The following is a 15,000-nucleotide window of genomic DNA, read 5'->3' on the forward strand; positions in this document are numbered from 1 at the left end:
CTAAAGCATAACATAATGCTAACACCAAAAAGGGGTTCCAGCCCCAAAATGGGTTAAACACTTAAAAACGTTATACTTTGTTGACCAGGATCCTCCCGGGGTCAATACTTCGTCCCTTCCTTTTTTTTTTTCTTTTTTTTACCTCTGCACAAAATCTCCTCACCGGAAATAGACAATCTTACAATCCCACAAAGCGTCACGTTCTCAAAAGTCAAAAGTCGTACGATTTGTCACACGTTACCGTAGTGAAATTTTGTTCTCTGCATTTGACCCATCTCTTGGAGCGGTGAGCTGCAGCCGTGCCGCGCTCGGGAATCTTGATTAGTTGTTTTGACCTCCCCAAATCGATGCTGAGTGGCAAGCAGGGAGGCATTGGGGTGTCCCATTTTTACAGTCTTTGGTATGACCCGGCCGGGGATTGAACCCCCGACCTCTAAGTTTCAGGGCGGACACTCTAACCACAAGGCCACTGAGATGATTCTGGTGCATTATGACTCTGCTGAGCCTGAGCTGGTAGAGTTAGCCAGTTTTTTGCTAAAGGTTTGCCTGTTAAGACATGTCCCGGAATATATAGGATTCATGCTTAACCCATTTTGGGGCGGGAACCCCTTTTGGTGTTTTAAACATTATGTTATAATTTAGCTATTGAAAAATAGCAGATCTACAAGCTCATAGCGCACCACTGAGTGGCACGCTACGAGCTTGTAGATCTGCTATTTTTTTTAAATCGTGAAAATGTGGCCCAAATGTTTGAATATATTCTTTCACAGTGAACGTTTTTAACTCAAATCTTTGCTTCTGGAACAACATATTTTCAGATGGGGGTCGGAGGCCAATTACATCATTTTTTTGGGGTCCTTGACAATGAAATATTGAGAACCACTGATATAGTCAGGCCTAAATGGGTTAATGACACACGTAATTTCCTGCTTAAAGACAACGTTCATGTTTCCTCAAACATGCTTATAGCACGATAATACCATCCCTTAAGCGAGTGTGATGTTGTCTCTTTAGCGTCTGATATAAATCAGAGTATATGGAGTTTGTTTCCAGAAAGGTCTTTTGAGGAATGCCTCATCTCGTCTGGGTTCGGGACGACGGGTGATGTTCTGAGAAGGCCTCGTGCTTAATTCATCAATCCTTCTGACAGCCTGTTAGCCATCTGTAACCTGTTAGCCAAGAATGTGCCTTCCAGAGACGCCCTCCCCTGTACATGTTTGTGTTTGTGCACTCTGCACAGGTCCACTGCATAGTGTGTGTATGTGTGTTTGCGTGCGTGCGTGCGTGCGGTCGGTCGTCACACACTATAAAAACAAAAGGAACATGTGGTCCAATGGACCCAAGGTAGTTATTATTTAGGCACAAGCTCTTGTTAATGCTTTTCGCTGTTTTTTTTCCGCTGTTTGTAGGTGTGTCAATGTGCATTGGCAATACTGCTGACTTTACTACTGTCTATCTATGCACAACCAGGCCACTAATGAATGTATTAGCTGCAGCTGTGTCACTTACTATAGCCTGCCATGTTTTAAATCTGCCATAGTTTTAGACAATCAGCACAGAACAGGAAACAAACTTGCCAAGATTGTGGAATTTTCAATGCTGTTAAGTCTTTCTATATCCTCCACTGTGTTTGTTTGTGTGTGTGTGTGTGTGTGCGCCCTCCTTGTGTCTTTGAAATGTGTGTGAATGAAAGTCTGATCTGTTCTCATCATCTCCCCCAGATCCCAAACGGAAATTGAGGGCATTGTGAACGCAGAGATGGGCCCGGGTGGAGAGGTGCCCTTCAACAAGAACAGCCAGTCGTCCATCGAAGACCTCTCAGGTACACACAGCAACGAAGAGGCAGTTTAACTATATTATTGCCGCAATTCAGTGTTGTTTTCGTCGACTAATATACTATGACGAAAATTGCTCGTCGACTATCCTTTTTTCACTGACAAAAACGACATGAAGACTAAATGAAAACTAAGCCATGATGACTACAACTATGTGACTAAATATACTGTCGATTTTGTCAACAAATAAAAACTAAAATGTTATGAAGGGATTAGTGAACAAGAGATTCAGTATACGTCATTTTACACTTTGTTGCATGCTGAAAATAGCAGATCTACAAGCTCACAATAACGCGCCTTTTCCCCCTCACTGTATATGTTTTCTTACCCCTTTGTGGATATTTGTATGTCTCTAAATGTTATGATGTGGCGTGGAAACAAGTCTAGTGCTTTATTGGGCCCACTCACAGTTGACAGTTTCTTGTATTGAGTTGTGCTCGAAATGTACTGTAATTCTGAAAACTGTTAATACTTCAATCAATCAATCCATCAATCAACCTGACATTACAGGTGTATTTGAACTCAAAATTACATGAAGTATATACAATTACTGTAAATACAAAACATCATCAACTAGATGCTTGGGGCCTGTTTACAGTTATTCTGTTCCTGTGTTCCTGTCTCCATTCAGGTGAAGACCCGGAGACGAGGAGATTACGCACAGTGAAAAACATCGCGGACCTCCGGCAGAACCTGGAGGACACCATGTCCAGCTTACGGGGGACTCAGGTCACACACAGGTATAGGACTGCTGTCCTATCGCATCTGCAGTGCAAGCCTGCCACCCGGTGGCCGATTCAATGTATGGTCACATGCAATTATTCTGACCTGGTAGTTTCTGGGCCGGGAACCTACTTTTGCTGTTTTAAAGCATTATGTTATACTTTAAGCTATTGAAAAATAGCAAATCTACAAGCTCATAGCTCCGGCACCGAGTGCCGCACTATGAGCTTGTATAGGTCTGCTATTGTTTTGAAATATCGTGAAAATGTGGCGCAAATCTTTGAATATATAATGTGGTTTTAGGGCATGGCACTGCAGTCTCCACCTGTTTGGCTATTATTTTAAATAGTCAATATTTATAGGGCTAATAATAATGTATATTATTAGATGGCCAGACTTTTGTGGCCTACTGACAGTGTGCACAATAAAGATGGAGCTGGTCAGTCCAGGCAGGGTCACATTCCCCAAGCGTTGAAAAAGTCACAAAGTGACAAAATACATACATACATACAATTTCACGTGAAAATGTTTGAGAACCACTGCTTTACAGGAAGGTTTTGGTCAGTAGAAGTGGCTCTCACAGTTCCCTCTCCCAGTGACAAAATGTTTGTCGACTACCTTTCTTCACTGACGGAAAAGTAAATGAAAACTAAGCTATGATGACTAGATGTATTGACAATTTCGTCAACAAATAAAAACGAGACTAAAATGTTAGGAAGGGACTATAGTGGACAAGAGATCCGGTATGAGTCATTTTACACTCGGTTGCATGTGTAAAGTGTCAAATCAGTCATCACGACGACATCATGGCCCGCAAAAAAATACATTTCAGTCGACTAAATCAGCCGTCGACTAAAACTATAGACTAACAATAAAACATTCCCGGGTGACACAAAAATGTGACTAAAAACTAAATTAAAACTATATTCAAGAGACTATACGACGAAAACCCCAAACTCAAAATGTGCTGCCAAAAACAACCCTGACCTCTCCCTGCCCCGCAGCACCTTGGAGACCACCTTCGACGGCGGCGTGACCACCGAGGTCAACACGGTCAGTGGAGGAGGAGGGGGAGGGCGGAGCATCCTCAGCATCACCTCCTCCCGCCCCTCGCTGTCGTCATGGCGACTGGGCCAGTCCAGCCCTCGCCTGCAGGCCGGAGACGCTCCCTCCACGGGCAACGGTTACAGCGCTGGACGCTGCAGCGCCGGGTCCCAGGGAGGAGGAGGAGGAGGAGTGGGACGCTACCTCTACCCAGGTAAGAGTTATGGTATGGTTTACTTAGTTAGTTAGTTAGTTTACTGGTCCAGGGAGGAGGAGGAGGAGGTGGAGGAGGAGGAGGAGGAGGAGGAGTGGGACGCTACCTCTACCCAGGTAAGAGTTATCAGTGGCCTTTTGGCAATGTGCTCTTGAAAAAACATAAAATGTCTAATAAGTAATAACAATAACCCGTACCCAGGTCACCTCCGGAGGCAGCTCACGGGCCGCGGCGGCGCCCTGTCCAGCGTGGAGCTGAGCGGCGAGCGGTCAGGCGAGGACCTCGACCTGGAGGGCATCGCCATGGAGGTCACCGGCTACATGAGTGACGGAGACGTGCTGAGCAAGAACGTGACGCGCGCCGAGGACGTCACCAGTGGGTAAGTGCCGGTTCTAGGCCTTTAGTGGCCCCAAGCAACATAATATTATGTTGCCACGCTGGGGGGGGGGGGGGGTCCGTGGGGGCGCTAGCTAACCCCCTCCGGGTCCAGAAAAATCTGTAAATTAGCCATGAAAATGCTTCAATCTGGTGCACTTTGAGATCAAAATGAAGAAGCTAGGTGGGGGCCACATGTGGCCAGTATCCCATGTAAGGGATAGGGGATACATAAAAATAAATAAAAAATCTTCTTCCTGTGACGTGGCCCCCTCAGTGGTTGTGGCCCCAAGCGACCGCTTGGTTCGCCTATGCCTAGAACCGGCCCTGAGTGTGTCAAATAGATATGGAGGTACTACAAACGTTCACTTAAAAAACCCATTTTGGGGCGGGGAACCCCATTTGGTGTTTTAAAGCATTACAGTATGTTATACTTTATAGCTATTGAAAAATAGCAGATCTACAAGCTCATAGCGCGGCACCGAGTGCCGCGCTTACAAGCTTGTAGGTCTGCTATTTTTGGAAAAAAATCGTGAAAATGTATGGTGCAAATCTTTGAATATATATTCTTTCAGAGCGAACGTTTTTTAACTCAAATCTTTGCTTCTTGTGGGGTCCCTGGAACAACGTATTTTGAGACGGGGGTCGGAGGCCAATTACATTATCATTTTTGGGGGTCCTTTAAACATGAAAATGTTTGAGAACGACTGACATAGAAACATGAGGTTTTTCTGAAAACTGTCAGGATTTTAGAAGACATTTAGTAGAATAGAATCGTCCTCAGGTCTATAAATGGTTTGTTGCATTGTGTGAGATTCCATGTTATTGCAGGTTTGTGCCAGAGGAGGGCAGTAATGCACCTTACCTCACCACCCCAACGGTACCAACAGTGCAAGTATCATGATCATGATATGACACAGTTTATCTCCAGTAGCCTATAGTTTAAAAAAAAGCAGAATTATCCCACAGTTATCCATTGAGGTTGTTGCCGTCTCCATTTCCACGGCCCCGGTGAACCTGACAACCTTTTTTATTTGCTTATAATACCCCCAGTCAGTGTCTGTGTCGGAACAGGCCCCCTGCATACCTTGGCTTGTCACACTCTGCAATTTAAACGCTGGTTCTGTCATCCTTTTCTTTTTAAATTATCATATATTATGAAACTGTAAAAGGTTTAGCTCTCAGCTCTCCTTCAGATGCCAGAAGGAAGACAGTTGCAGTGTCTGGTTGCAAGACTGCACTTTCAAGGTTTTATAGTTTGGATTCATGTGAATATACGGTAGTGTATACAGTATGATGACACGGGTACAAGCCTACAAGGCTTCCATGCTTGGATTGTTAACCCATTTTGGGGCGGAAACCCCTTTTGGTGTTTTAAACATTATGTTATAATTTAGCTTTTGAAAAATAGCAGATCTACAAGCTCATAGCGTGCCACCGAGTGGCGCGCTACGAGCTTGTAGGTCTGCTATTTTTTGAAAAAATCGTGAAAATATTTATTTCAGAAAACTGGAGGATTTAGAAGATTTTATTTTTTATTTTGAGGTCAGGTCGTGCTGGAGAAAATTTGCCAAGGTTGCCAGTTCGATCCCGGACTCCCCCAGAGTTAGTGTCGAAGTGTCCTTGAGCAAGACACTGAACCCCTAATTGCTCCTGATGTGCAGGTTGGTGCCTTGCATGGTTTCCACTGCCATCAGTGTATGAATGTGTGTGTGAATGGGTAAATGTAATGCACTATCTATGTAAAGCGCCTTGGATAAAGGCGCTATATAAATGCACCATTTAGAACCAGTGTGCAGACTTTAGATTTTTGGTCCATGTGTTATTTTGTGCAAAAGTGCATTATTGGCTATTTCCCCTAATATAAGCCCTCAATGGGGGTTGGGCTTTTCGTGCTAATTTGCTTATTTCCATCGAAATAAGTAGTAAAGTGTACCGCTTGGGATACTATTTCAATTATGAAGAGAGGACAAGCGACGTATATATATTTTTTGAGCGATGGAAATAAGCGAATTAGCACAACACCCCAATGCCCCATTCAATCAAATGCAATTTAATTCAATTCATTGAGGGCTTATGGTAGGGGGGAAATAGCCAATAATGCGCTTTTGCACAAAATAACACCTGGACCTTTTTGGTGGGGGACGTATAACAACTACAAATAAAGGTAAGAAAGACTTCTAGCGTGGAATTCTCCTTTAACTTGATACTGGTAATAACTTGTAAATAACAATAACAAACCATGATGTGAGTATACAATCAATCTCCATCTTGAATCTATATGATCTTCAGTCAGTGTGGCCCCTGTGGCGTTATACGACTAGACTTCCTATAGGGGGGGGTCTTTGTGAATGGAGGAGGAGGAGGTGGGCTTGCTAAGTGCTCTTAGAGGTACTTGATATGCTTGAATGGGCGTCTGAGAGGACAAAAGGCAGAGCCACACCTGTGGGGCAGGTGAGTGAGATATATGGACAGGTTCCTTCCCCCCCCCCCCCCTCACACATGAAGAACCTGAGAGTTAAAGCATTCTGACCTCAGATCAGATTCTAAAAAAAAGTCTGTTTGAAAATGACAGTTTTCTGAAAAAGATGTTTCTATGTGTCAGTCAAAAATAGCAGACCTACAAGCTCGTAGCGCGCCGCTATGAGCTTGTAGCTCTGGTATTTTTCGATAGCTAAAGCATAACATAATGCTAACACCAGAAGGGGTTCCCCGCCTAGAATGGGTTAAGCTGTGATGGAGGTGAACTGAAAACAACATGGTTCTGTAGGACAGGGGGACAGGTGCTGAGGTGTAGCGATGGCAGATCATATCACTCGAGGTTAGAGTTAAGAGCACGCAGGTGGTTTTTAAAAACGGTGATCTCTCTCTCTCTCTCTCTCTCTCTCTCTCTCTCTCTCTCTCTCTCTCTCTCTCTCAAACTATATAAAGGACGATATCCCTCTGAAACGTCTTGTCTGTCTGTCCGTCCGTCCGTCAGTTTAAAAGTGTGCATTTTGCCAGTAAAAGACCAAATCTGATTCATGTGTGTAACTATGTGGAAATGTAAGGTGTAATAATCCATACAATCTGGATATGAGCTATACATGTGTACTGCACATCTAAAATGGTGTGTGTGTGTGTGTGTGTGTGTGTGTGTGTGTGTGTGTGTGTGTGTGTGTGTGTGTGTGTGTGTGTGTGTGTGTGTGGGTGTGGGTGTGCGTGCGTGCGTGCGTGTGTGTGTGCGTGCGACGTGAAACGCTACAACCTGAGGGATCAGGGGTGATTGATGGTGGGCAAAAAGGAGCTCTTAGTTTTATGGACGGTGGAAATAGAGAGTATATATAGAGGACTACCGGTATAGATTATATTTCCGTAACCTCTGGGTAAAAAGGAGCAGTTATATAGGACTAGAAGATACGTGAGCTTCCATTCATATTCTGTGTGTGAACATGCATGTATATACATGTATAATATGATTCATTCATTTTTTTGCAGTAGTATAGTGCATTTGTCATATCTTTATTAGAGCGTGTGTGTGTGTGTGTGTGTGTGTGGGTGGAGTCATTTGGTGGCTTAACCATTTTAAAACGGACCTCCTTGCATCCCCCCCACCCACCACCACCACCTCAGGCCGTCTGACAGTAAACCCCCACCCGGGTCATTCTAAGCACCCTGGTGGCTTTGGGAGCCAATAAGTGGAAGCATGGCTGTGTCGTGTGTGTATATATATCTCTGTATATCGTCAAAGGAATGACGTCTGCTTGATTTATTTGAAAAATAAGTGCTTTCTCAAATGATCCTATATATATATACAAACATAGACAGACAAACATGACTGATGAAACCTCATTTATAGGATCGGGAGTCTGGAGGCCCTCACACACGCACACACACACACACACACGCACACACACACACACACACACGCGCACGCGCACACGCACGCACACACACAGAGCTTTCCCGGACCCCCTAGAGATCTCCCCCCACCCCCCTTATACGTGTAGATGCACAGTGCACACATACAGCTTCCCCTTTACTTGGGGGTCTTTTTGGCCACACCTCTCTAGCCCCCCCCCCTCTCTGGGGGGGGGGGGGGGGGGGGGGCAAACCTCCAGCCCGAGGAAAGCATGTGGAGCCTCTCTCTCTCTCTCTGACTCTCTCTCTCTCTCTCACATACCAACACTGAGCGTCCACACACTTACACATTATGATGTTTCCCACTGACAGGGATATCCTGCATGCACGCCACATTTACGCTTGCTTCATGGGCTGCATTGTGATAAAAATAAGCGGTCATTTCATGATATGATTTGCATATATCCGAGGAGCACACACGCATAATTATACGCGCTATAGATTATAGGACTCAAACAGTATATTAAGCGGTTGGAATCGGATGATATAGGCTACACTTCTTGTTTTGAGGATCTTTTTTTAATCTGTGTGGGATCTGGACTCACCTGGACCCGCTTGTTGTGTTTTTTGGAAGTGCAGGGTTTTTTTCTTCTTCATGTTCGAGGCAGAAAGGTAGGTCTCGTCTATACCGTTTCAACTCTCTGAGTCTCATCAGCGTTCATTTCATTCAGCTGCACACGTTTCAACTCTCTGAGTCTCATCAGCGTTCATTTCATTCAGCTGCAGACGTTTCAACTCTCTGAGTCTCATCAGCGTTCATTTCATTCAGCTGCACACGTGATGATATGATGATGATGCCTTTTTCATTGAATTGTGTCCTCTGTATTTACAGTAAAATGCATAGTTTTTTGAACATGTTTATATCATCGTTGACATTTAGACGTCATCGTTTTAGACAGGACATGTGGCAGGGAGAGAGAGTTGCTATGTGGGATGCAGCTTATAAACTATACTATTTAGAGAGAGTTGCTATGGGATGCAGACTATAAACTATATTGTCCCATTTAGGCCTGACCTCGAGAAAAAAGAAAAAAAAATCTTCTAAATCCTCCAGTTTTCTTGTAGATCTGCTATTTTTCAATAGCTAAATTATAACATAATGTTTAAAACACCAAAAGGGGTTCCCGCCCCCAAAATGGGTTAAATAAAGAGAGTTGCTTATATGGGACGCAGCTCATATAAACTATATAGCGTCAAACCTGGGAATTCACTCTTTTGTTGTCCGCGTATTAACCGGCTTGAGCCTGTGGTCAGAAGAACCATCTCTTTTGGAATGCCTGCATGCCGGTTGCCAGATTTTGCACAAAACCCCTCAGTCTTTCCTATTCCTTCCAGGGCTCCCTCCCTCCCTCCCGGAGTTTCTCTCAAGTCTCATAAACTGTAAAGTCTTGTTTGGACACGTTCGTTGCAGGTAACTGCAACTGAAGGCTATGTGGGTTAACGGGCATCTGAAAACAGCAGGAGGCCAGAGGCTCCGCCAGCCATTAGCGCTGAGGCAGTCAGTAATTGCGCGCGCGCGCGTGTGTGTGTGTGCGTGTGTGTGTGCGTGCGCGCGCGCGGTCAACTTCAAGGTGACATTGTTTGAGGGTGATGGATGTGGAGAGGAGGGGAGAACCTACCCCCCCCCCCCCCCTGCTGAGAGTATATAGCTCCTCCAGAGGGCAAATCAGACTCTGCATGGTGCATGGTAAAAATGCAATTTGATGTAATAACAGTTACATCAACTATAGCCGGCAGGTTGGGACACCAAACATGGGTGGGGAGGTGTTCTGCCAGGGTCACACAATAAGCTTTAGTAAATACAGTAGATAGAGATAATAGAGAGAGAGAGAGAGAGAGAGAGAGAGAGAGCAGGTGTTGATTTTGGCTGTGTATACTGTATGCCAAAACTGGTTGAGCCACAAAGAGCTTCCCCCAAAAGAACAGCACAAATAGCCTACAGCAGCAATACTGTTATTATTACAGTTCTTTCAGTATAGTATGTATGTGACCTCTGACCTGTGCCCTTACCTGCCGTGTGACCTATGAACCCCATTCCAGCCCGTCTGAGATCCCACTGATCTATAATATCTCAACCTGACCCGTGTTATTTGCTGTGTACCCTAGCTCCCTGTACCCTAGCTCCCTGTACCCTAGCTCCCTGTACCCTAGCCCCCTGTACCCTAGCTCCCTGTACCCTAGCTCCCTGTACCCTAGCCCCCTGTACCCTAGCCCCCTGTACCCTAGCCCCCTGTACCCTAGCTCCCTGTACCCTAGCTCCCTGTACCCTAGCCCCCTGTACCCTAGCCCCCTGTACCCTAGCTCCCTGTACCCTAGCCCCCTGTACCCTAGCTCCCTGTACCCTAGCCCCCTGTACCCTAGCCCCCTGTACCCTAGCTCCCTGTACCCTAGCTCCCTGTATCCTAGCCCCCTGTACCCTAGCCCTGTACCCTAGCTCCTTGTACCCTAGCTCCCTGTACCCTAGCTCCCTGTACCCTAGCTCCCTGTACCCTAGGCCATGTTAATTTAATTTGACTGCAAGCTTATACAAAGAAGCTCTGTCTATAAGCTCCTTTCCTACCTTGACAGCGCTCTACAGTGTGTGTGTGTGTGTGTGTGTGTGTGTGTGTGTGTGTGTGTGTGGAGCGATAACTCAGACAGAATGTATTTCATCAATAATTCTGTTACAGGGCTTGTTTTCATGTCTCTCTTCAGTCTGCGACCAAAACCAAGCCATGCACAGATCCACACTTGTCTGCGGTGGAAAGTGCTCAGAGTCCCGCATGGACAGCCCATAGCCTATATGAGCAAATGTTTAGTTAAATTAGGAACGGGGTCCAAAAGAAACCATCTGTATTTTGTTAAATTAGGAATGCGCTCAAAGGATAAATATTTTTGGGCGAATTGGTCTGTGTTGTTTTAGTCCAAACGGGGCATGTTGGTTTTATAATGTTTGGGCCCTCTTCATTCAAACAGCTTCTAACTGTAAGTCTTACCGGACGAATCAAATGCCTCCTTCATGTGTACTTTTTTTCCCATTACAAATAGAAAAGCGAATGGCCTTACTTATATAGTCAGGACGTTTTGAGCAGCACTAAAACGGTTCTGTCATTCCTGACCCAACGTTTCGCCAGCAGGCAGTGACGGAGCCATAGAGAGGGCAGAGCGTTTAGGAACGGGCCGCTATGTACTGTAGGAATGTCTTTTTATAAGAAAGAAAATACTCTCCTGTCTCCTAATGCTATCTCGTCTCATCTACCTCGTCATGTTATAGTATAGTGGCAAATAATGCATGATGCACCTCCTCCCATGTAAATTAAGCAATATTACACAAGAGGGTGTGGTTGCGGAACTCGACTATACGTCTCGTTCCTGACCGCATCACTGTCGTGGCAATAATCACGTTAAACCACACCCTCGAGTGTAACATTGCAATTAGACAACAGTTACCTTTAAAACTAAGAAAATCGCTGAAAAAACATATTTTTTTAATGACAGGTGTTGTAGTCACTACGACCACAACCTCCCAAGCAACTAGCTATAGCCTAGCCACCGAGTTTGCTGGCACTCTGGGAGAACAGAGCAGCTGAATTCTTTGTTTTGATTAGGTGTGGAGTGGTGCTCGTTTGAACCACGGCTATAGAAGGCTGTTTCAACCAATCAGATTGCTTCCTCGCAAACGACCTGTCGTATAATGGTGGAAGCCTCCGAGAGAGCCGTGTGTAATTCTGATTTGACGAGGGCTTTGCATGGACTGGAAAACAAGACGAAATGCTCTAAAATAAAACCCTGTCTATGTGTCCACCGAGGCCGAGCTTGTTAACTCGTTAACTACATGCAAACGTCGTAATTGCATAATATGCACTTCAACACTCACCCTCTCTAATCCTTGTAATAGTATATATGTATATGGTGCAGAATGGTGAATATAGGTTGTGACCTCACGTGGGAGATGTTATACTTTAGCTATTGAAAAATCAGCAGATCTACAAGCTCGTTATAGCACGCCACCGAGTGGCGATAGAAAATGATAAACCAACAGTGAGAAATCTATACTGTCTGCTTCCAAATATATATACTGTACAAACCATGGTTTATTATATGGCTTATAAAAAGGCTTACGCGCATATATACAGTATATATATGGGTCAGCTTTTCCTGCATTTTGAAACATGAAGGTTAAATAACTCATTTGGAACTCATGTGGAACATTATTACAAAATGTGTGTGTCCGATTCTGAAGTGTTTGCAGCTACAGTATCTGACTGGTGGAGGGTTGGGACTGTACACACTGTTACATGAGGGTGTGGGTGGGTGTGTGTGTGTGTGTGTTTGCAGCGGAGGGTTGAGACTGTACACACTGTTACATGAGGCTGTGTGTGTGTGTTTGTGTGTGTGTGTGTGTTTGCAGCGGAGGGTTGGGACTGTACACACTGTTACATGAGGCTGTGTGTGTGTGTGTGTTTGCAGCTACCTGACTGATGGAGGCTTGGGGCTCTACACGCGCAGACTCAACCGGCTGCCGGACAGCATGGCCGCCGTACGCGAGACGCTGCACAGGAACGCCTCCACGGGACAGGGCGACGCCGACAGGTGCGGCTCATTAACCTCGTCTGTATCTCTATGCCGTTCTGTACTGTCCGTCTGTCTGTCCGTCTCTTTGTCTGTCTGTCTGTCTCTTTGTCTGTCTGTCGCTTGTCTTTCTTTCTCTCTCTCTTTCACCCTCTCTTGGGCAGCGGTGGCCGAACGGTTTGCGGAGCGGTCTTGATATCGGAAGGTCGCTAGTTAGTAGTTCTTATCCCCGGACCGGCACGTTAAAATTACCACCGCCGAAGTGCCCTTGGACAAGGCATTGAACCCCTACCATGAAATGTTCTATATGAGCAGGGCCTGGCTGTAAACAAGTTATTGAGCTTAGTCCAGTTACTCTGGGTAAACATGGTACCTTTCCTTTCCTTAGTCCAGTTACTCTGGGTAAACATGGTACCTTTCCTTTCCTTAGTCCAGTTACCCTGGGTAAACATAGTACCTTTCCTTTCCTTAGTCCAGTTACCCTGGGTAAACATAGTACCTTTCCTTTCCTTAGTCCAGTTACCCTGGGTAAACATAGTACCTTTCCTTTCCTTAGTCCAGTTACCCTGGGTAAACATAGTACCTTTCCTTTCCTTTCCTCTTTATACCCTTTTTTCCGCATTGCCATGTACCATGAATGTTGTCTAAATAGGGCCCTCAGTGTTCATTTTGACCTGAGATCAGATTCTAAAAATGTCTTCTATATATACATCCTGACAGTTTTCTGAAAAAGATGTGTTTCTATGTCAGTCGTTCTTCGATTTAAAAAAAATAGCAGACCCATACAAGCTCGTATGAGCTCCTATGAGCCTGTAGATCTGCTATTTTTCAATAGCTAAAGCATAATAACATAGTGCTAACACCAAAAGGGGTTCCCTTTTGTATTAAGTAGTATTAACAGAAACAATTTAAATATTGTCTCTAGTGTGACTTCTCTGTGAGGGCTGGTATCATGTGATTGGCTGTGTAGCTGGTATAATCCAGTGTGATTGGCTGTGTGGCTATAGTGTCCGTGTGAGTGATGATGCTGGGAGGAGATTGGCTCTTTGTCCTGTCAGAGAGAGAGAGAGAGAGAGAGAGAGAGAGGGAGGGGGGGTAGACGGATTGGCTCAGCGGATAGGCTAATTGACAGCAGGAAATAAATGGAAACATGTCTTATGCTGCGGAAGAAGAATGGATGAGAGACAATGATAGGGAGAGAGAGAGAGCATGAGAGGGGGGGGAGGGGGATGCATGGTCTGCAGGCCAGATGGAAGGAACGACTGAACACTGTGAAATCCTGAGTCTCTTATTGGAGGTTTGTCCCGACTTCTATTTTGATAGATACCGGTACAAAGTCTTAAAAAATAGCAGACCTACAAGCGTGCGCCACTCGGTGGCGGGGCTATGAGCTTGTAGATCTGCAAATTTTCAATAGCTATAAAGCATAACATAATGCTAACACCAAAAGGGGTTCCCGCCCCAAAATGGGTTAAAGCTATACCGTGTGTGTGACCTGCACCTGGCACGTTGTTATTTAAATGACAGATTCAACAAGTTGGAGGGTGACAACGAGCAGATTTCCGGAGAGCGCGGGAGCAGCATTAATATGATATAATGAGGTCAAAGAGATGCGGGAGAAACAAAAGCTCTCTCTCTGCTCGGCCCCGAAACGTCACGTGGAAATAAATGAGAGGTGCACCACCCTCAGTGTCCGTGCTGCTCTATATACCAATCATACCTATACCTGACCTGTGTTATTGTAATGTCCAAGAGACCTGTGTCTTGACCAGTGGTGGGAAAAGTATACTCAATTGTCCTACTTAAGTAAAAGTGCCAATGCTGCAATTTAGAACTATACTTCGTTACAAGTAAAATTTACGGAATTGAAAATGTACTTGAGTAAAAGTACAAAAGTACCGGCATCAAAATGTACTTGAAGTACTAAAAGTAAAAGTACTCATTGTGCACTTTCAAAAGTTCAAAATGTGTGTGAAAATAGCAGAAAATAGCAGATCTACAAGCTCACAATGCGTTGCGTTACGACGCATTGTGAGCTTGTAGATCGGCTATTTTCAAATGGCCAAAATGTATATAGGGTTGAAGTGGTTAATGTATGTTTTCTAATCAAAATTAAAATCCCCAAAGTAACTATAGTAACTATAAAGTTTTCAAATAATTGTAGTGAAGTAAAAGTACACATTTTGGCTCTGAGATGTAGGAAAGTAAAAGTACTGTAAATTGGAAATACTCAAGCAAAGTACAAATACCTCAAAATTGCACTCAAGTACAGTACTTAAGTAAAAAAAAGTACTTATACCACTGGTCTTGACATAATATCTATGCTTTTTCTTTTTGTAAATCAATGCTTGACTTTGT

General features: G+C 44.6%; 1 protein-coding gene across 4 annotated transcripts in view; it reads left to right on the forward strand.

Annotated features, from left to right (window-relative positions):
- Nucleotides 1-15,000, forward strand: part of nav2a (neuron navigator 2a) — a 158,074-nt gene that overhangs the window by 71,025 nt on the left and 72,049 nt on the right. For all 4 annotated transcript variants that reach the window (XM_080766478.1, XM_080766479.1, XM_080766480.1 and 1 more), the window contains 5 exons: nucleotides 1,722-1,822; nucleotides 2,467-2,575; nucleotides 3,563-3,816; nucleotides 4,018-4,195; nucleotides 12,541-12,663. In XM_080766478.1, the coding sequence (XP_080622604.1) occupies nucleotides 1,722-1,822; nucleotides 2,467-2,575; nucleotides 3,563-3,816; nucleotides 4,018-4,195; nucleotides 12,541-12,663 (765 nt within the window). The remainder of the gene's footprint in view (nucleotides 1-1,721; nucleotides 1,823-2,466; nucleotides 2,576-3,562; nucleotides 3,817-4,017; nucleotides 4,196-12,540; nucleotides 12,664-15,000) is intronic.

Source organism: Protomyctophum bolini (assembly GCF_963924005.1).
Source record: "Protomyctophum bolini genome assembly, chromosome: 1".
NCBI classification, from domain to species: domain Eukaryota; kingdom Metazoa; phylum Chordata; class Actinopteri; order Myctophiformes; family Myctophidae; genus Protomyctophum; species Protomyctophum bolini.